General features: G+C 50.8%; 2 protein-coding genes across 5 annotated transcripts in view; both read right to left on the bottom strand.

Moving 5' to 3' along the window:
- KCNB1 (potassium voltage-gated channel subfamily B member 1) overlaps positions 1-2,540 on the bottom strand; it is a 103,754-nt gene extending 101,214 nt beyond the window's left edge. For 2 of the 4 annotated variants that reach the window (XR_012375588.1, XR_012375589.1), the window contains exon 1: positions 287-1,065. Coding sequence is in view for 2 of the 4 variants with exons in the window: in XM_073883924.1 (XP_073740025.1) it covers positions 287-853 (567 nt within the window). In the remaining 2 variants the exon portion in view is untranslated. Of the gene's footprint in view, positions 1-286; positions 1,066-1,591; positions 1,668-2,220 lie in introns of those variants that run through there. The other 2 variants (XM_073883924.1, XM_073883925.1) reach the window with 2 other exon arrangements.
- Positions 2,541-14,628: 12,088 nt separating this feature from the next.
- PTGIS (prostaglandin I2 synthase) overlaps positions 14,629-15,451 on the bottom strand; it is a 38,000-nt gene continuing 37,177 nt past the window's right edge. Inside the window, exon 10 of the mRNA XM_025853341.2 lies at positions 14,629-15,227. Within this exon, the coding sequence (XP_025709126.1) occupies positions 15,083-15,227 (145 nt within the window). The 3' untranslated portion in view covers positions 14,629-15,082. The remainder of the gene's footprint in view (positions 15,228-15,451) is intronic.

Raw genomic sequence — 15,451 nt, 5'->3', positions numbered from 1 at the left:
TTACAGTGTCCACCCTCTGGCTGTGGGAGTTTACATCACCGCAAATCCTCTTCTCCAACAGAGTCGAGGTATAAAGTATTGAATGATCAGGGGATGAGGTGACCAATGCAAACAGGAACAGTTGGAAGGTGTTGGTCCTCACCTCTGAGGTCTGGGCCACAGCCCCTACCCCTTCCTGGTGTTCTTTGGGAACGAAGCCAGAGACACCCCCCCCTCCAGCGGCGGTCCTCCAGCCGGGGACCCAGGCAGAGCCCCCAGTGCAATTGCCCGCAGACCCCGGACTCACCTTGGCAGCCACGGAGGAATTGGGCTTCTCCAGGAGGTCCCAGAGCTTTTTCCTTTTCTCTGCACAGCACGTGTTATCGAACTCCTCCCCCTCTCGCTCCCGCAGGGTCTCGGCCTCCCGCTTGAGCTCCTCGTTCATCTGCTCCTTCTTCTGGTGGTAACGGGCTTGGCAGCAGGACTCCAGGTAGATTTCGTCGATGCCCCAGTAGTCAAGCTCTTGGCTGAAGCTCAGCGCGCACATCTCCTCCATCATGTGCAGCCGCCCAGTGCGGTAGAAGTTGAGGATGGAGGTGAAGGCGCCTGGATGGCGGTCGAAGAAGTACTCGTTGTCGTCGAGGCTGTAGTCGTCACACACCTCGAGCAGCGAGTCGTGCGTGTTGCAGTCGCGTAGCTTGCCCAGCCGCGTGCGGGGCAGGCGGTCCAGGGTGCGCCAGAGCACCTCGTGTGCCAGACCCCCGACGTTGAGGCGGACGCGCCTCGAGCACGCCTTGCTGCGCACGATCTCCATGGGCTCGGGCGGCAGCGAGCTGGTGGAGCGGGAGCCATGCTTCGTCATGCCCGCCGGCATCGCTGGTCCGGCCTCCCCCGCCCCCCCTGCCCCCCCCAGGCCGCTGTCACTGGACGGCAAGGCCGGCCGCTGCGGGGGAGGGGGGCAGGGAGCGCTGTGGGCTGCTGGGGGTGCAGGGGACGGCGCGGGCGCGCGTCAAGGCCGGCTTCTCACCTCCATCCCGACCGCTGAAAGGCAGGAAGCGGACGCGGGTCAGGAAACAGGGAGCTGGGTGCGGCCCCTCCCCACCTCTCCACCGGGGCCCCAACCGGCCTTGACCTTCCCGGTGCCTAAGCGGCTCAGGACTGGGGGGCGGGGGCTGGGGGGGGGGGGTTGTTGCTGAATGGCTTGGCGCTGTCCCTCCCGCCAGTGCTGAAGTCCGCCCCACCCCATGGGTGGAGGGAGGGGCGGCTCTTCGGGGCGGGGAGAGGGCCCCCAAGAGGCGCTTCGGGGATCCGGGAGGCCCCACCCCGGGTTTCTGCCGCCCAGGCCAGACCCAGCCGCCCGGGGCGCTGTCCTCCCCTTCGAGTGCTGAAACTCGCTTCTTTCTGGGTCTCCCCGTCGAGTCCCGAACCAGCCCCACAATGGGCAAAAGGGGCGCTGCATGAAAAACTTTTTTTTTTTTTTGAGATTTCTCATCTTTTCCTTCCCCCTGCTCCGAAATAATTCGAATTTGAGCTCTAGGGGGTGGCAGTGGGTTGGCTTTTTCTAAACCTTAAAAGACTTGGGGGAAATTCTGGGGGGATTTCAGCTACCCACCTGTCGGAGGTCATAACTGACGGGGTGGTCAAAGACAGCCTCGCTGTTCCGGAGCGACCCCTCTCCCTAAAGCACGGGAGCATCTCTTGAGGTCGCTCCGGTAACTAAGTGAGCCCTGAAAGACGCAAAGCCAAGATCTGTGCGGAGTCCTGCCCCTCCCCCTGTGCCCCCTACCCCACCGCAGGAGGGGCGCGCAGAGTCCTGCAGATCCACCTGCTCCATCCTTCCTTCTCTCCTTCCCCGCCCCCGCCCCCACCCCTCGCTCCTCTCCTGCGATGGCTTTTTATAACTCCGGGTTCTGCGCCTTTCCCGGGGCTTGGAAGGGAAGGGGTGGGGGAGGTGGGAGGCGGGGAAAGGAGCTGAATTTTCTGGCCTTTTCAAAACGTGCCTTCCTCCCGCCGCGCGCTGGTGATTTCGGGGGCTGCCCTGAGCCCCCAAGAATGTGATCCTGACGCCCTCTCCCCTCGCGCCTCCCCAGGCCCCAACCCTTGCCGAAGAACCCCCAATAATACCCCCGCCGGCCTGAAGCCGCGGAGCCCAGGTAGACCAACAGGCCGAACCGCGGCAGGCGAGCCCCTTTCCTCTGTCCCCTTGTGTCCCCGCCGCTGGCCGCGCGCCTCAACACTCACCCCCAGGGCGGCCGCTTCCCGGGGCCAGGGAACGCGCATCGCCCCGGCAGCCCGGGCGCCCCCGCCCGCGGGCAGCGGCGGACCCGGGGCCGGGCTGGGCCCGGCCTACGCCGGCCAGGCAGGCGACGCGCTAGGGCTGCAGGCGCCGCGGAGCCGGGGCTCCCTCTCCGAGGCTGGGGGCGCGGGCGAGCGCTGGGGGCGCGGGTGGCAGGTCCGCGATCGGGCGGCGCCTCCTGCTCCACCTCCTCCTGCTCCTGCTCCTGCTCCTGCTCCTGCTCTGCTCCCGCGGCGGCGGCGGCGGCGGCGGTGGCGGCGGCGGCGACGGCGGCGGCGGCTGCTTGAGCGAGATCAACAAGTCGGGGCTGAGCTTAGGCTCTGCGCTGGCTGCGATTCTGTCCCGCACTTCGGAGCGCCCGGAGTCGGGCACCGAGGCGGGACGGCGCCACCTGCGGGTCGGAAGCGTGCGCGCCGCTTAACTCCTGCCTGCCTGGCCCAGCCTCCAGGTGAGGCTGGGGGCGGGCTAGGGCTTTGCGCGAAGGAGATGCACCTGGCGGCCCGGCCCTTCCCACCTGGGCTCCCTTTCCTGGCTGCCTAGCAATCCTGCCTTCTTTTGTCAGGTGAAGAACTTGGGGGTGAGCGCCTACTCTGTGTGAGGCACTAGGATAAGCGGCTGAGAAACAGCTGTGAATCAAACACAAACGTTCAGCCCTTGGAGAGCTGGCTGCAGACAGACAAAAAACAAGAAAGTAAAAAAATATGTCAGACGGTGATAAGCGCTGGGGGGATAAGGAAGTAGAGAGGGATAGAGGCAGGGGTGGGGTGGGGGCAGATTGCAATTTTAAATAGCCCTTGCTTTCATGAGCTTCCATGCTAGATTCTAAAACCTAATTCTAGGATGGAATTCTTGATTCTAGTGGAGGAAGGTAGACAATGAAGTAGATCAACAGATAAATATGCAATGTGGCAGCTGGTGGCAACAGCAAAGATGAAAAATAAAGTAAGGTGAGGGGAAGAGAGAGTGAGGGGTCAGCTGGTTTATAGAGCCTGGCGATTCATTATTCATTCATTCATGTTACCTTGGGCAGCTGGTTATTGAGAGCTTACTGGGTGCCTGGCCCTGTGCCAGGCTGGGCAAAGGAACCATCCTCCCCTGGAACTCTTGTCCAGTGGAGGAGTCAGAATCCATCAAATAATCTCCAGAAATGAATATAGAACCAAAGGATTTACCTGAAGAGGTGAGCAAGGCTTCCCTAAGGATACCATAGTTGGACCTCATGTTTATTCATTTATTCTTCCAAATACATATTTACTGCATGACAAGTAAATAGGAGCTAGGGATACACAGTAAGCCCCCTGCTTTGGAAGAGAAAGCTGTGACTAAGCCACAGGGCCCCTTCCCCTCTCTGGCCCTTTTCTTCATTTATAAAATGAGGAGATTCATTTCCATAGTATTGTACCTAATATTATATATATAGTATAATATTATATATAATATATAGTATAATATATAATATATAGTATAATATATAATATAATGAATAGTATAACATTTTATATATATATATACATATATATATATATATATACACATACATATATACATATGTTTAAAGTAGGCTCCACAGCCAGCATGGAGCCCAACACATGGCTTGAACTCATGACCCTGAGATCAAGACCTGAGATGAAATCAAGAGTTGGACCCTTAACAGACTGAGCCACCCAGGTGCCCCAATATTACTATATTTTTTAAATCTGTTTACTTTCATCACCTCCATCATCATGGTCCTTTTCCAAGATGTCATCCTCTTGTGGGTAGAAGCCAGTGATGCTGCTAAACGTCCTCCAGTGCACAGGATGGGCACTCACAATAAATAATTCTCCAGGTCTGAATGTCAATAATGCCAAGGTTGAAAAACCCTAGATTAATTTAATAGAAGACAAAGGTATTTGCTAGTCTGGAAATGCTATTCTCTCAACCACTAATTGGTGAGCACCTACTATATGCCAAACACTACTCTAGACACTGGGGATCCAGTGAGAAGGATAAAACAAGCAATCCCTATGCTTTTGGACTTATATTCTGGTGAGGAATACAGTTAATAAACAAGTTAAATAAATCAGATCACTTGGATTGTGATAAATGCCATGAAGAAAAGTAAACAAGAGGAAGTGGTAAAGCATGTCTGAGAGGCGCCAGCAACTTTAGATAAGGGTGTCAGGCAGGAAGTCTTCCAGGAGGAGGTGATATATCTAAGCTCAGAGCCTGAGGGCAGGAAGAAGACAACCATGTGAAATTCTGAGGAAGGGGTTACAGGCAGGGGAGCCAATAAAAGCAAAGGCCGTAAGGTGGAAATGACCTTGGGAAGGAAGGTTAGAGAGGTAGATGGGACTAGGCCACACAGAGCCTTGTTGGAATTTTATTCTCAAGGTTAAGGAACGAGTTTGAGTTGTTTCTGATCCTGATGGGAAGCCATGATAGCGTTTAAGCAGAGAAGTCCATGTGCAGATATATTTTTGGAAGTGATTCTTCCAGCTGCTGTGTGCATTATGGAGTATTGGGGGACAAAGATGGCAGCAGGAAGACCCCTCATGAGGCATCTGCAATTGTCCGGGCCAGTGGTGAGGGGCTGGGACTGGAATGATGGTAGTGAAGATGGTTGGGCAATTTCACGGCCGTAAGGCTCTGGAAGGAGATTGATTCTTCCCCAAGCCCAAGGCTAGTGCTAGATACTCCATGTCATTCAGATCCTTCCCTCTGGGTGGCCCAAGTCCTGCAAAGTTTGGTTCCAGATTTGGATAAAGAACATCTAGATATACCTGGATCTTGGAAGTGCAGACAGTGGGAATAGCTCTGTCTCTGTTTCCCCAGGCTCTGCGCAGCGCACAGTTCAGAATTTTTCCTTTCTGAATGAAAAGACTAACTATTTGAAAACATCTGGCCTTCATTTCCTAGAATTTTCTGCCATCATAAGAGAGGAGACTGCCTAGAAATAAAGCCAATTCCGGGGAAAGTAGAGCCCAGAGGTTGAGATACTGAGTCCTGACAATGTCGTTAGAGTTTCTGGATCCAGTCATGCCTGAAGGCATTGCCCCTGGATTTTCCAGCTGTGTGAGCTAGTAAATATTCCTTTTTTACCTAAACCAGACTGAGTTGTGATATTTTCCTTTATGTCCCAAAGAGTCCAACTGATACAATTCTTTCTCCACAAACCAAAAGTTTCCCATCTCCTTATAATGTACTTATAAGAAACAGAGGAAAAGAAAATGAACTTACAGGAAACAGGGCAAAAAGAATAATAAAATTCAGAATGTTTTACAGAAAAGGGACCCCTCCCCCCGGAAAGAGTTCAAGTATAACCATGTCATTTTGCAGATGGGAAAAATTAAAAGCTCATCAAGGGGAACAGCATCCCAAAGGTCAACCAAAGAGTAGGCAGCTGAGCGCCCGCACCAGGTCACAAACTATATCTGCTCAGGCCTTCTTGGCAGACTTCCTGCTGAGAGGTGTTGAGATTTTTTACCTGAGGCTGAGTGATATCAAGTCAGCCCAATTCACCCCTGTAAATACAAGTGAATCCCTTGTAAACTGTAGTAGCAAGAGATGTATCCACTCAAAGTCTTTTTTTCTTCTTCTTAAACCCCATAATACGGGGTACCTGGGTGGCTCAGTCATTAAGCGTCTGCCTTTGGCTCAGGTCATGATCTCAGGGTCCTGGGATCAAGCCCCACATTGGGCTCCCTGCTCCGCGGGAAGACTGCTTCTCCTTCTCCCGCTCCCCCTGCTTGTGTTCCCTCTTTTGCTATGTCTCTGTCGAATAAATAAAAAATCTTAAAAAAAAAAAAAAAGAACCCATAATAACAGCCATCACTCTTTATAATCCCACTGAGTGGCCTCAGGTTTCTTGGAACTTCTGGGCACTGAATTAGATTAATGAGTCCCCTCTCCCCTCTCCCCCACAGACCTCTGGGAAGGAATAATTGCTTTATGAGGGTAGTTATGGAGGCACCCAAAGGCTCAAGGGAAATCATTGACATCTCTGCGTGGGTGTCACTCGGGACAACTGCTCTTTCTGTGGCCTTGCCCAAAGTTCCAGCAGCCCCGGGGGATTTTCCATCAGCTTGGACTCCAGGCTTCTCACCTGTTTCTCTTTCGTCACACCCAATAATAATAATCATAATCATGAGTAAAATGGGGCTAATGATAGAATCTACCCCCCAGAGTTGCAGGAGAGACTAATGAGATAATGCATACGAAGTGCTCAGCACCCATGCCGAACACTAGTAAGTACACATTAATATAACAGCATCAGCAACAACCATAATAGTAGCAGCTAACATTGAGCAGTTACTATATACCAGGTACTGTACTAAATGCTTTGCATGTATCTGACCTCATTTAAGATTCTTTCTGGCTCTCTCACCCTTGGGCTGAATATTCTAATATAAAGACTTATTAGCTGTTGGATGATCCTTGAGTGACCAGATGTCTGATTCTAGTGTCCATCCCATTCTATGCTAGCCTGATTGATTTTATCAAGCCCTGGGTTTCCTGGCCCAGGTTCCTGGTAAAGGGTGAGCCTGGTTTTCTTACCAACCCATATATTTACCTATTCTTCTTCCGTCTTTTGCCTACCACCTACCCATTAACCCAGCCATCTAGTCAACCATCCACATACTATCCAACCATATAGCCACCAAGTTATCCAACTGTACACCCAACCAGTCATCTATCCACTTATCTATCAATCCCATGTACTCACACATCCATCTTCCTTTCCATTCATTCACATACTCTATCCACTACCCATCTTTCCACCCATTTATACACCCACCAACCATTTATCCATTCATCTACCCATTCATTTACTTACCCATTCACTTACCCACTCACCCATATATCCAATTACTTACCCACCTACTCACTCATCCACTTATCCATCCACCTATCCATGCATCTACTTACCTACTCATTCATCCCCCCACATAATCATCCAGCCCAAATATTCATGCATCTGTCCACCATTTACCTACCCCCTCATCCGTCTGTCCATCCATCCATCCTCCATCCACCCACCCACCCACTCACTTGGCCATCCCCACTCATCTACTACCTACCATTTTATAGTGTTTATTACATGTAACGCTCTGTGGTAAGCCCCGGCTCCCTCCCTGGGAGGAAATATGGGTGCCCCCAGAGGGTCCCACAGAAGGAGACAGGTAAACCTGCACATAGTCCATCAAACCCCTTTGTAGCCTGGACTTTGCCAAAGCCATTGACTCCCAGGGTCTGCAGCCAAAAAATGATGAAATACAGGGCATGGATGGATTGAGGCATGGGCTTCCAGCAAAGCAATTAAAGGTAAAGTAATATCTCTTCCCCGCAGATGGCCTGGGAACTCCAAGATGTGATGGAAAAGGAGCAAGTCAGCAAAAGGAGGAAATCAAAGCTACAGAGATCAAGAGCAAATTAACTGATTCTTGTAAGATAACATTTCATTGACATCCAGCTCCCCTGCCCTTTGGGAACTGATATCTTTTCTACCTTCTCTCCACTGCCCTTGTCCACCTCTTCCCAGTCTCATCTGCCTCCTCTCTGATCTTCATCTCCTAGTTTTATCCTTCCTCTAACCCAACCTCCCTGCAGCTACCAGGGTAGGCCTTTAAAAAGCAGAAGTCTGGCCATGTCACTCTCCTGCTGATAAACCTTCATAACTCCTCACCGTCCAGGATAAAGGACAAACTCTCCCACCATGAGGAAAAGACGACTTGTTCACTTAGTGCGTATTTCCTGAGCACCTACTATGTGTCAAGCTTATGTTGCATGCTGGGAATGCAGGAATGGTGAAGCATAAACAGAGACATTTAAAAATAATCTAATATTGATAATTGCTGAATAGGAAATAAGAAAAGTATGAATGTCAGAACAATGGGAAGGAGGGAGCGGTGATGCTGCAGGTGAATGGTAAACCAGAGTAATCAGCAAGCCATAAAAGAGCAGGGGGAAGGGCATTCCAAGCTAAAGGTAGAAGGGAGAGCAGGTTCAAAGGCCCTGGGACAGGAGGGTTGAAGGAGATGGAAGATGGTGGATGTGGCCAGAGCAGAGTGAGTGAGGAGGGCAAGAGTGGTCCAAGAAGGAGTAGGAGAGAAAAACAGAGAAGGAGAAAAATCATGTAGGTGAGGGCTGTGGGGAGATGTTTGGATTTTATGTCAAGAGCCTTGGAGATTCTTAAGCAGAGAGTAGCTGATTTGATTTTTACTTTCAGGATGTAAAAGACTGTTTTAAAGACTTCTGAGCTCTTGGTTTCTGCAGTGGCCTCAGAGTCTCCAAACTGAGGACAATCCCTGACAAGATGCCTCCCTCAAGGGAGAGTGCTGGCCCCTCTGACATAGGGCGGTCCTCGATGGGCTTTGCAGCCCTTGCTGTCATCCCCCTCCACGGAGATGGGGAGACAACTGATGGCATTTTGGGCTTGGGGAGATGGTTGACAGAATTCTGAGTATTTCCTTCTTTCTCACAAAGTACGGGTGCTTCTCTTCCCCCACACACTTAGACACAGAAAGTTGTGTCTGACTCTTGCCTTCTCTGCTTTTCCAGCTTCCTCACTTACCACTACCTCCCCACATTTCAGGCAAACGCTTTCCAACCTCTGGCCCAGTGATAGCCACTTCCCAAACATGGCCCTCCATGGACCTGCCTCTGGGTTGGCACGCCTTGCCCCGTTCCAATCCACCTCGACTCTGGGCTTGGCCTTGTGACTCATCTTTGCCAGCAGAATATGGCAGAAGGGATGCCATTTCCAGACCAAAACCTTAAAGAAGGCCTTTGTGCTCTCGAGAGCTCTGAGCCACAGAGTGAGAAGCCCTGAAATTACACAGGAGAGAGGGGCTCAGCCATTCTAATGTCTTAGCGGAGCACAGCTTGTCCGTTGTTCCTGCCAACGCACTTAGATGTTCCTGCCCCACCTGACATCTGCTTGCAGCTATGTGGGAGACCCCAAGTGAGACCTGCAGAAGAACCATCCAGCTAAGCCCCAGGCAACCCACAAAACCATGAGAAATAATAAAACAATTTCATTCTATTTAAATTTGTTTTGGGGGATAATCTCCACACCCAATGTGGGGCCCGAACTCAAACCCCAAGATCAAGAGTCACACGCCTTTCCAGCTGAGCCAGCCAGGTGCCCCAAAACAACTTTATTTTATTTTTTATTATTTATTGATTTGAGAGAGAGAGACAGAGCAAAAGAGAGACAGAGAGAGCAAGCATGAGCAGGGAGGAAGGGCAAAGGAAGAGGGAGAAGCAGGCTCCCCACTGAGCAGGAAGCCTGACATGGGGCTCCATCCCAGGACCCTGAGATCGTGACCTGAGCTGAAGGCATTTGACTGACTGAGCCAGCCAGGTGCCCCAAACAATTTCATTTTAAATCACTACATTTGGGGGTTATTTGTTACACAGCCACAGATAACTGCTACAGGGCCTGTGTTCATTCTGTTTCTATTGCTTTAGAATGCTTCCCCAACTTCAACCATCAATTTTCCCACACAGTGGACCCTTACTCACCTTCCAAAATCCAGATCCAGTGTCACTTTCCCTGCCTCCTCACCATCTGGAGTAGTTTCTCTTTCCTCTGGGAAACTTCATTATGAGGCTGAGGATATGCATTCTTTGTCTCCTCCACTGGTCGTGAATGACAATATTAACTCACTTAATGCTCACAAAGCCTGATGTCATCATTATCCATTATCCTTATTTTACAGGTAAAGAAGCTGGGACATAGAGAGATGCCCCAAATCACCCCGGTATTAGGTGGCTCCACAGAGATTCAAACCTAGGCAGAGCCTGTGCTCTTAACCACTATAATATGTGGTCTCTGAGTAGAGCCTGAACAGTAATGACATCGATTATTCCAATTAACACAAAATCCAGAGGTAGGTGATGCTAGGGTCTATCACAGCAGCAACAAGAGGCCTCAGGATTCTTGGATTTCTCTGAGAGTCTCTTATCTTCATGATCACAAAATGGCTGCCAGGGCCATGTTCTCTCATGACAGCTCTAAGAAAGGGAGGAAGGAGGAACTTCCTCCACACTTATGAAGCTCCCCCACGGACTTTCCTGATCATCTCATTGGCCCGTACTGGATCACATGACAACTACTAGCCCAGTCACTAGAGGGGCCTGATACCTATATTTGGTTCAACCCGTTTTTTTTTTTTAATGCATAATTTTTAAAAGAAATTTTAGTTAGTGAACATATAGTACAATACTGGTTTCTGGAGTAGAATTCGGTGATTCATCACTTACCTACAACAAACCTCAAGTCTTGATTTGGAGGTTGGGCCCATTTTCTCTGAGCACATGGCTGCCTAATATGTGAAAGAAACCAGCGTTCTTTTAGCAGGGACACTGGGAGTTTGGCCCTTGGCCAAGGAATCAGTATTTCTCCCACAGTGGTCAGCCCTCAGAGCCCCAGAAATAAAGTCACACAGAGACTCTGTTCATCATAGGGATCCAGATGCCCCCAGGCCACTTTCTCGGGTTTGCCTAATGTGGGTACACTTGCCTTGTCTCTCCCCGGACACTCAGGCCACTCTGAGGTCCTAGGGGATGTCCCAGGGCAAGAGGACAGCATGCCACCAACTCCCCCCACTCTGCACCCTCTTTCCCACACACACAGATGCTGGAGTGACCAGAGGGGCTGGTGGTGGTGGAGCTGTTGGGTGGAAGGGAAAGAAGCATCTGCTGTGTTGAATATACACATCTTATATGTAAAATGTCACTGTCTTACTTGAGAGATCCATCACAGCCAAGTTCAATCCCACCGGACCTGCCTCCATGCCCCCCTGTAGATGAGGAACATGATGCAAGGGACATTTGCCTTGGGAAATTATTTTTTGCTCTAAGACTGGAGAGAAAAAAACAATTTTCTTTTTTATCTTCCCCAAATCTAATTCATTTCACCTCTTCTTTTTTATATTAAAACAAATGCAGGGGCGCCTGGCTGGCTCAGTTGGTTGAGTGTCTGCCTTCGGCTCAGGTCACGATCCCGGGGTTCGGGGATGGAGCCCCAGGCATGCCACAGGTCACACCAGCCCCCACGCTCCCTGCTCAGTGGGGAGTCTGCTTCTCCCTCAGCCCCTCCCTCTACTCATGTACTCTCTCTCAAATAAATAAATAAAATCTTAAAAAAAAAAACAAAAAAAAACAAATGCATATGTTGTCGTGAAGGATAGAGAACATCCAGTGAATTTTAAGAGATTTTTTTTCTGCTTGTCTTACTTTGTGAGCCTCCTCCCCAAGGTCCTCTATGGGCATCCTGTCCCTCTTTTGCCGACAGGATTGTTGATAGATCCTCAACATGGTCTCAGGAGGCAGAGAGGCCTGCACTCAACTCTTGTGGTTACTAGCCATGTGATCTTGGGCAAGCCACTTACCTCTCCGACCATCAGTTTCTCCATCTGTAAAAATGGACAATAATATACAGAGGGATGCTGGCGGTACGACTGGATTCTAAAGGCCCTGTCCCGAAGTTGGCACACAGTAGGTCATCTGTGCCTCTCTTCCCAGAAACCACCCTTGCCATTCCGGACATGACCAACTCTCAACCTAAAGCACACTCAGAGGCAGTTCCATAAACAAGGATGGTTTAATACATTTCAGCACATTTCCGCTCAACAAGATTATATGAAAATAGAATTCTTTATTAAAACAGCAAGGCATAATAATCACTGCTACTCCCCAGACACTGTGTTTACTAACACACACATACACACACACCAAGATCAAGGACTCTAGCAAGACACTTCAACTCCCAGAGCCTGTTTCTCCATCCGGAGAATGGGCAGGTGGGCCGTCCCCAGCTCACTGTGGGCGGGGCCGGCCGGCGGCAGGAGAATGGGCGGAGCTCGAGAATGGGCGGAGCTCCGGCATGCGCCGAGCAGCTTACTCCTCCTCCTGCCCCAGACGGTCAAGGAGAAAATCTCGAGGTGGTGCTGGCCTGGCTCTAACGGCCCCTGCATTGCTTGCTTGTCTCATTTTGTAACAGAGCAGAGACAGAGCTCAGGCTCTGAGCCTTGGCGACAGGGGCCCGGAGGCCCTCCCCCGGCAAATGTCTTTTTCACAGCCACTTTCTATTTTTGGCAGCGAGTGATGCACGTTATCCCTTAATGACAGCGGTGGAATAAAGTTCCCCTTTTAAGCAAATTTAAAGTTTAAACGGTGAGTCTGTTTTAAAAGAAAATATCTGGTAAACAACAATACGAAATAGAGCACAAACAAAATAACAATAATGTCGACGGAGAGGAAACACTTCATTAGGTCGACCTAAGAGCATTTCTGACATGTGTCCTGCAATTTTGTGGTTCTAAAGCAAAGTATGAAGAAATACAACGATGTCCGGGTACCTTCTTTACTAACCTGCAGCAAGGAGCTAACACACTCATCTTTCCCTCTTTACTCTACCCTTATATTTATTTTTTTTTTTTAAAGAAGAAAAGGGTGGGTGGGGGGAGGAAAAAAGAAAGATTAAAACAAGGGAGGGTTTAAAGCATCGTCCCCCAAGCTCTACTTCAAGATCTCTGGTACCAGCTGGGGCTGCCTGGTGGGAGAACCATCTCTTCCTAATGTCTGTGGTTCCAAGGAGGCGCCACCTGTTAGAGGAACTGGCCTTTTAGGGAGCATAGGTGAGAACCTAGTCCCAGTGACAGGGCAGCCCTGATTTGGAGGGGGGCAAAGTCATAAGGGCTTTTTCCCCCGCACACCGGGGTACAGCCCTGCTCGAAGAGATCTTCCTGCATCTATTTCTGCCAGCCTTCTTCCTTCCCTTCCAAGCCAGGAGGAGGCAGCTACGGTTGCCATGGAAACAGGCTCCGTCCTCCCACAGAAGGCTGCCAACCCTGTTTTCCCGCAGAGTTAAGAAGCAGGCGGCAGCGGGGGTCACCCAGGCGTGAAGATGGGTTTCCCTGGGGATACCCTGCCTCCTGCCAATCACAGTGTCTGTCTGGGAATCCTGGGGGTGCCTGGAGGCTGGGGGCCAGGGAAGCCCCCAAGCCCTGGTGCTGCTCTGAGCAGAGACTGGCCCCTGGAACGTTCAGAGATCTCAGGTCCTCTCCTCCCTCCAGCTAAAGCTACAGGGACCGAGCTATGCGTGCATATGCATGTCTGTGTCTCGTGAGATGCAGCCAGCTATGGGTGCCTCTGGCTTTGTCAGCTCTCCGATGTGAAACAGAACTGACCCTCCACCACCCCCCTTGAGCCCAAGGAACACAGAGCTGCCCATCTACCATGTGCTACTGGGACAATAATTCTGCCAAATCCTACCAAGTCACGTTACCTCTCTGAGCCCATTTCCTCGTCTCTAAAGAAGGCATAACTGTCCTCTCTTCACAGAAATGCTGTGAGAAGCAGAAATACTGCATCCACTGTGCCCATCACAGGCATTTAGAGGGTCCTCAATAAACAGGGACTAATGTTAGTAATAGTACTTAACAAGAGAATAAAAGTTTCCACGCAGTTTTTCTCTTTGACCTGTTTTTCTAAAGCTGACACAAAGGCAAGTTTTCATCCTTGATCTTTGTTCGAAGGACGGTGCATCCAGGATAGGGTGCACCACTGGTCCGAGGACCAATTAGTAGGTTCCTACCACCTCCTACAAGATTACTTCTAAGAGTTAGAACAGGGCTCTCAACTGGAATGCCTTCAAGGGCCAGGAGGGACTGTGAATGGAGAAGCAGAAAGAAAAATTTCCACCAAGTGGAAACCCTAGTGAGCCAGAATGCGCATGCCCTGGATAAGGGAGGGGGCAGCTGCTCAGCTCTGGCCAACAGTTGCCCTTGGGAATATGGGCCCAGTGTGGCCAGATCTTCCAAATTTTCAAGAGAAGCTGGACATTTTAAATGAACTCTCCCACAGATGACATGGTAACAACTAATGTATTTTTTCATAAGCGTAGGCCAAACAAAACAGGTCGGCCAATGGATCATATACCACAGCTGGAGCTTCCAAGCTAGGATGTAGAAAACCAACACCTCTGTTTTTGGCTTGACCATCCCAAGGAGCCCTGGCTGGTTCCTTCCATCGGGACCATCCTGTTGGACTGTCTTTCTTATTCCCTACTTGAGTCTCGACACTGGGAAGCTCTCTCATCTGGAGCCCATACGTCTAGAACAAAGAACTCTACTCCTCAGAGCCCAGTCTTTGGAGGGGGCTCATGATCTGCACCTTGAACGTATCAGCCTTTGGGAAAACCTTCCTGAATTTTCTCAAGCATCAGTGTGAATGGAGAGATGAGGGAAGTGTCTAGAGAATAGGGCACCTAGGGAGGAGAGATTCTAAGGGACTCCTTTGGTGTTGGCTAGTTTAATAATAATTTGGGGACACATCTTACTTCAATAGATACACTGCGTGGCCCTGATTGGCCCTTTTATGGCCAGCATCTGGTTTGACTGGCTAAGGCCTGGACCACAGCCTTGGCAAGGACTTGGCCCCTCGGGGAGGTGGGGCACAGCAGAGCAGTAAGGACTCCTGCTTCTGCCCTGCCTGCCCCAGCTTTTGTGGATATCATGGGGGGGGGGGGGCGGGGACAGCAAGGTGAGCTAGGAGCAGAGACTCATTTTGGAACTCAACCATAGCGCAGACAATTCACAGAGCTTTGTGTCCGTTTCCATCCTCCTCCTGTCAGCTTGCTTTCATTCCCCTCCCCAGACACAGCCTTCTAGGAAAAAAAAAAATCAGCAAAGTGGTCATGCTTGCCCTGTTGGGCAGTCAAAGCTCCTGCACCCAGGGCAAACATAGACACAGGAAATTGGGTGATGGGGGGCAGGCTGGGTGGAGGCACGTGTGCAGAGCCCCGTCTGCTCCCAGAGCTCATGGCCGGACGCGGTAACGGACGGGCACGTCGTGTTCCGGCTGCATCAACCCGAAGCCGTACCTGCTGAGGTCGAACTCGGGGATCTCCACGTCTGGGTTGATCAGCTCCAGTTCAAAGTGCCCCAGCACAAGGAACACGAATCTGCAGAGAGATGGTGTTGAATGTGTGCGGCATTGGAAGACTAGGGGGCGCTTCTCTGGAATAAGGCAGGAAGGCAACGGCTTCCTCCTCAGTCTGACCCCAGCCCTCGCTTCGGGGAAAGTGGGAGAAGGAGAGGAGAAGAGCACAGAAGTCCACGAGCTCCTCCCCGTCCGCCAGCCCCTGTGGCTCGGAGGCCCACCCACCAGTTCTGCTGTGGGGCTGGA

The sequence above is a fragment of the Callorhinus ursinus genome, unplaced genomic scaffold, assembly GCF_003265705.2.
Source record: "Callorhinus ursinus isolate GAN/ISIS: 27379988/994484 unplaced genomic scaffold, GSC_fseal_2.0 scaffold53, whole genome shotgun sequence".
Lineage (NCBI taxonomy): Eukaryota > Metazoa > Chordata > Mammalia > Carnivora > Otariidae > Callorhinus > Callorhinus ursinus.
The sequence above is the reverse complement of the archived record's forward strand: the minus strand, read 5'-3'. Positions and strand labels throughout refer to the sequence as shown.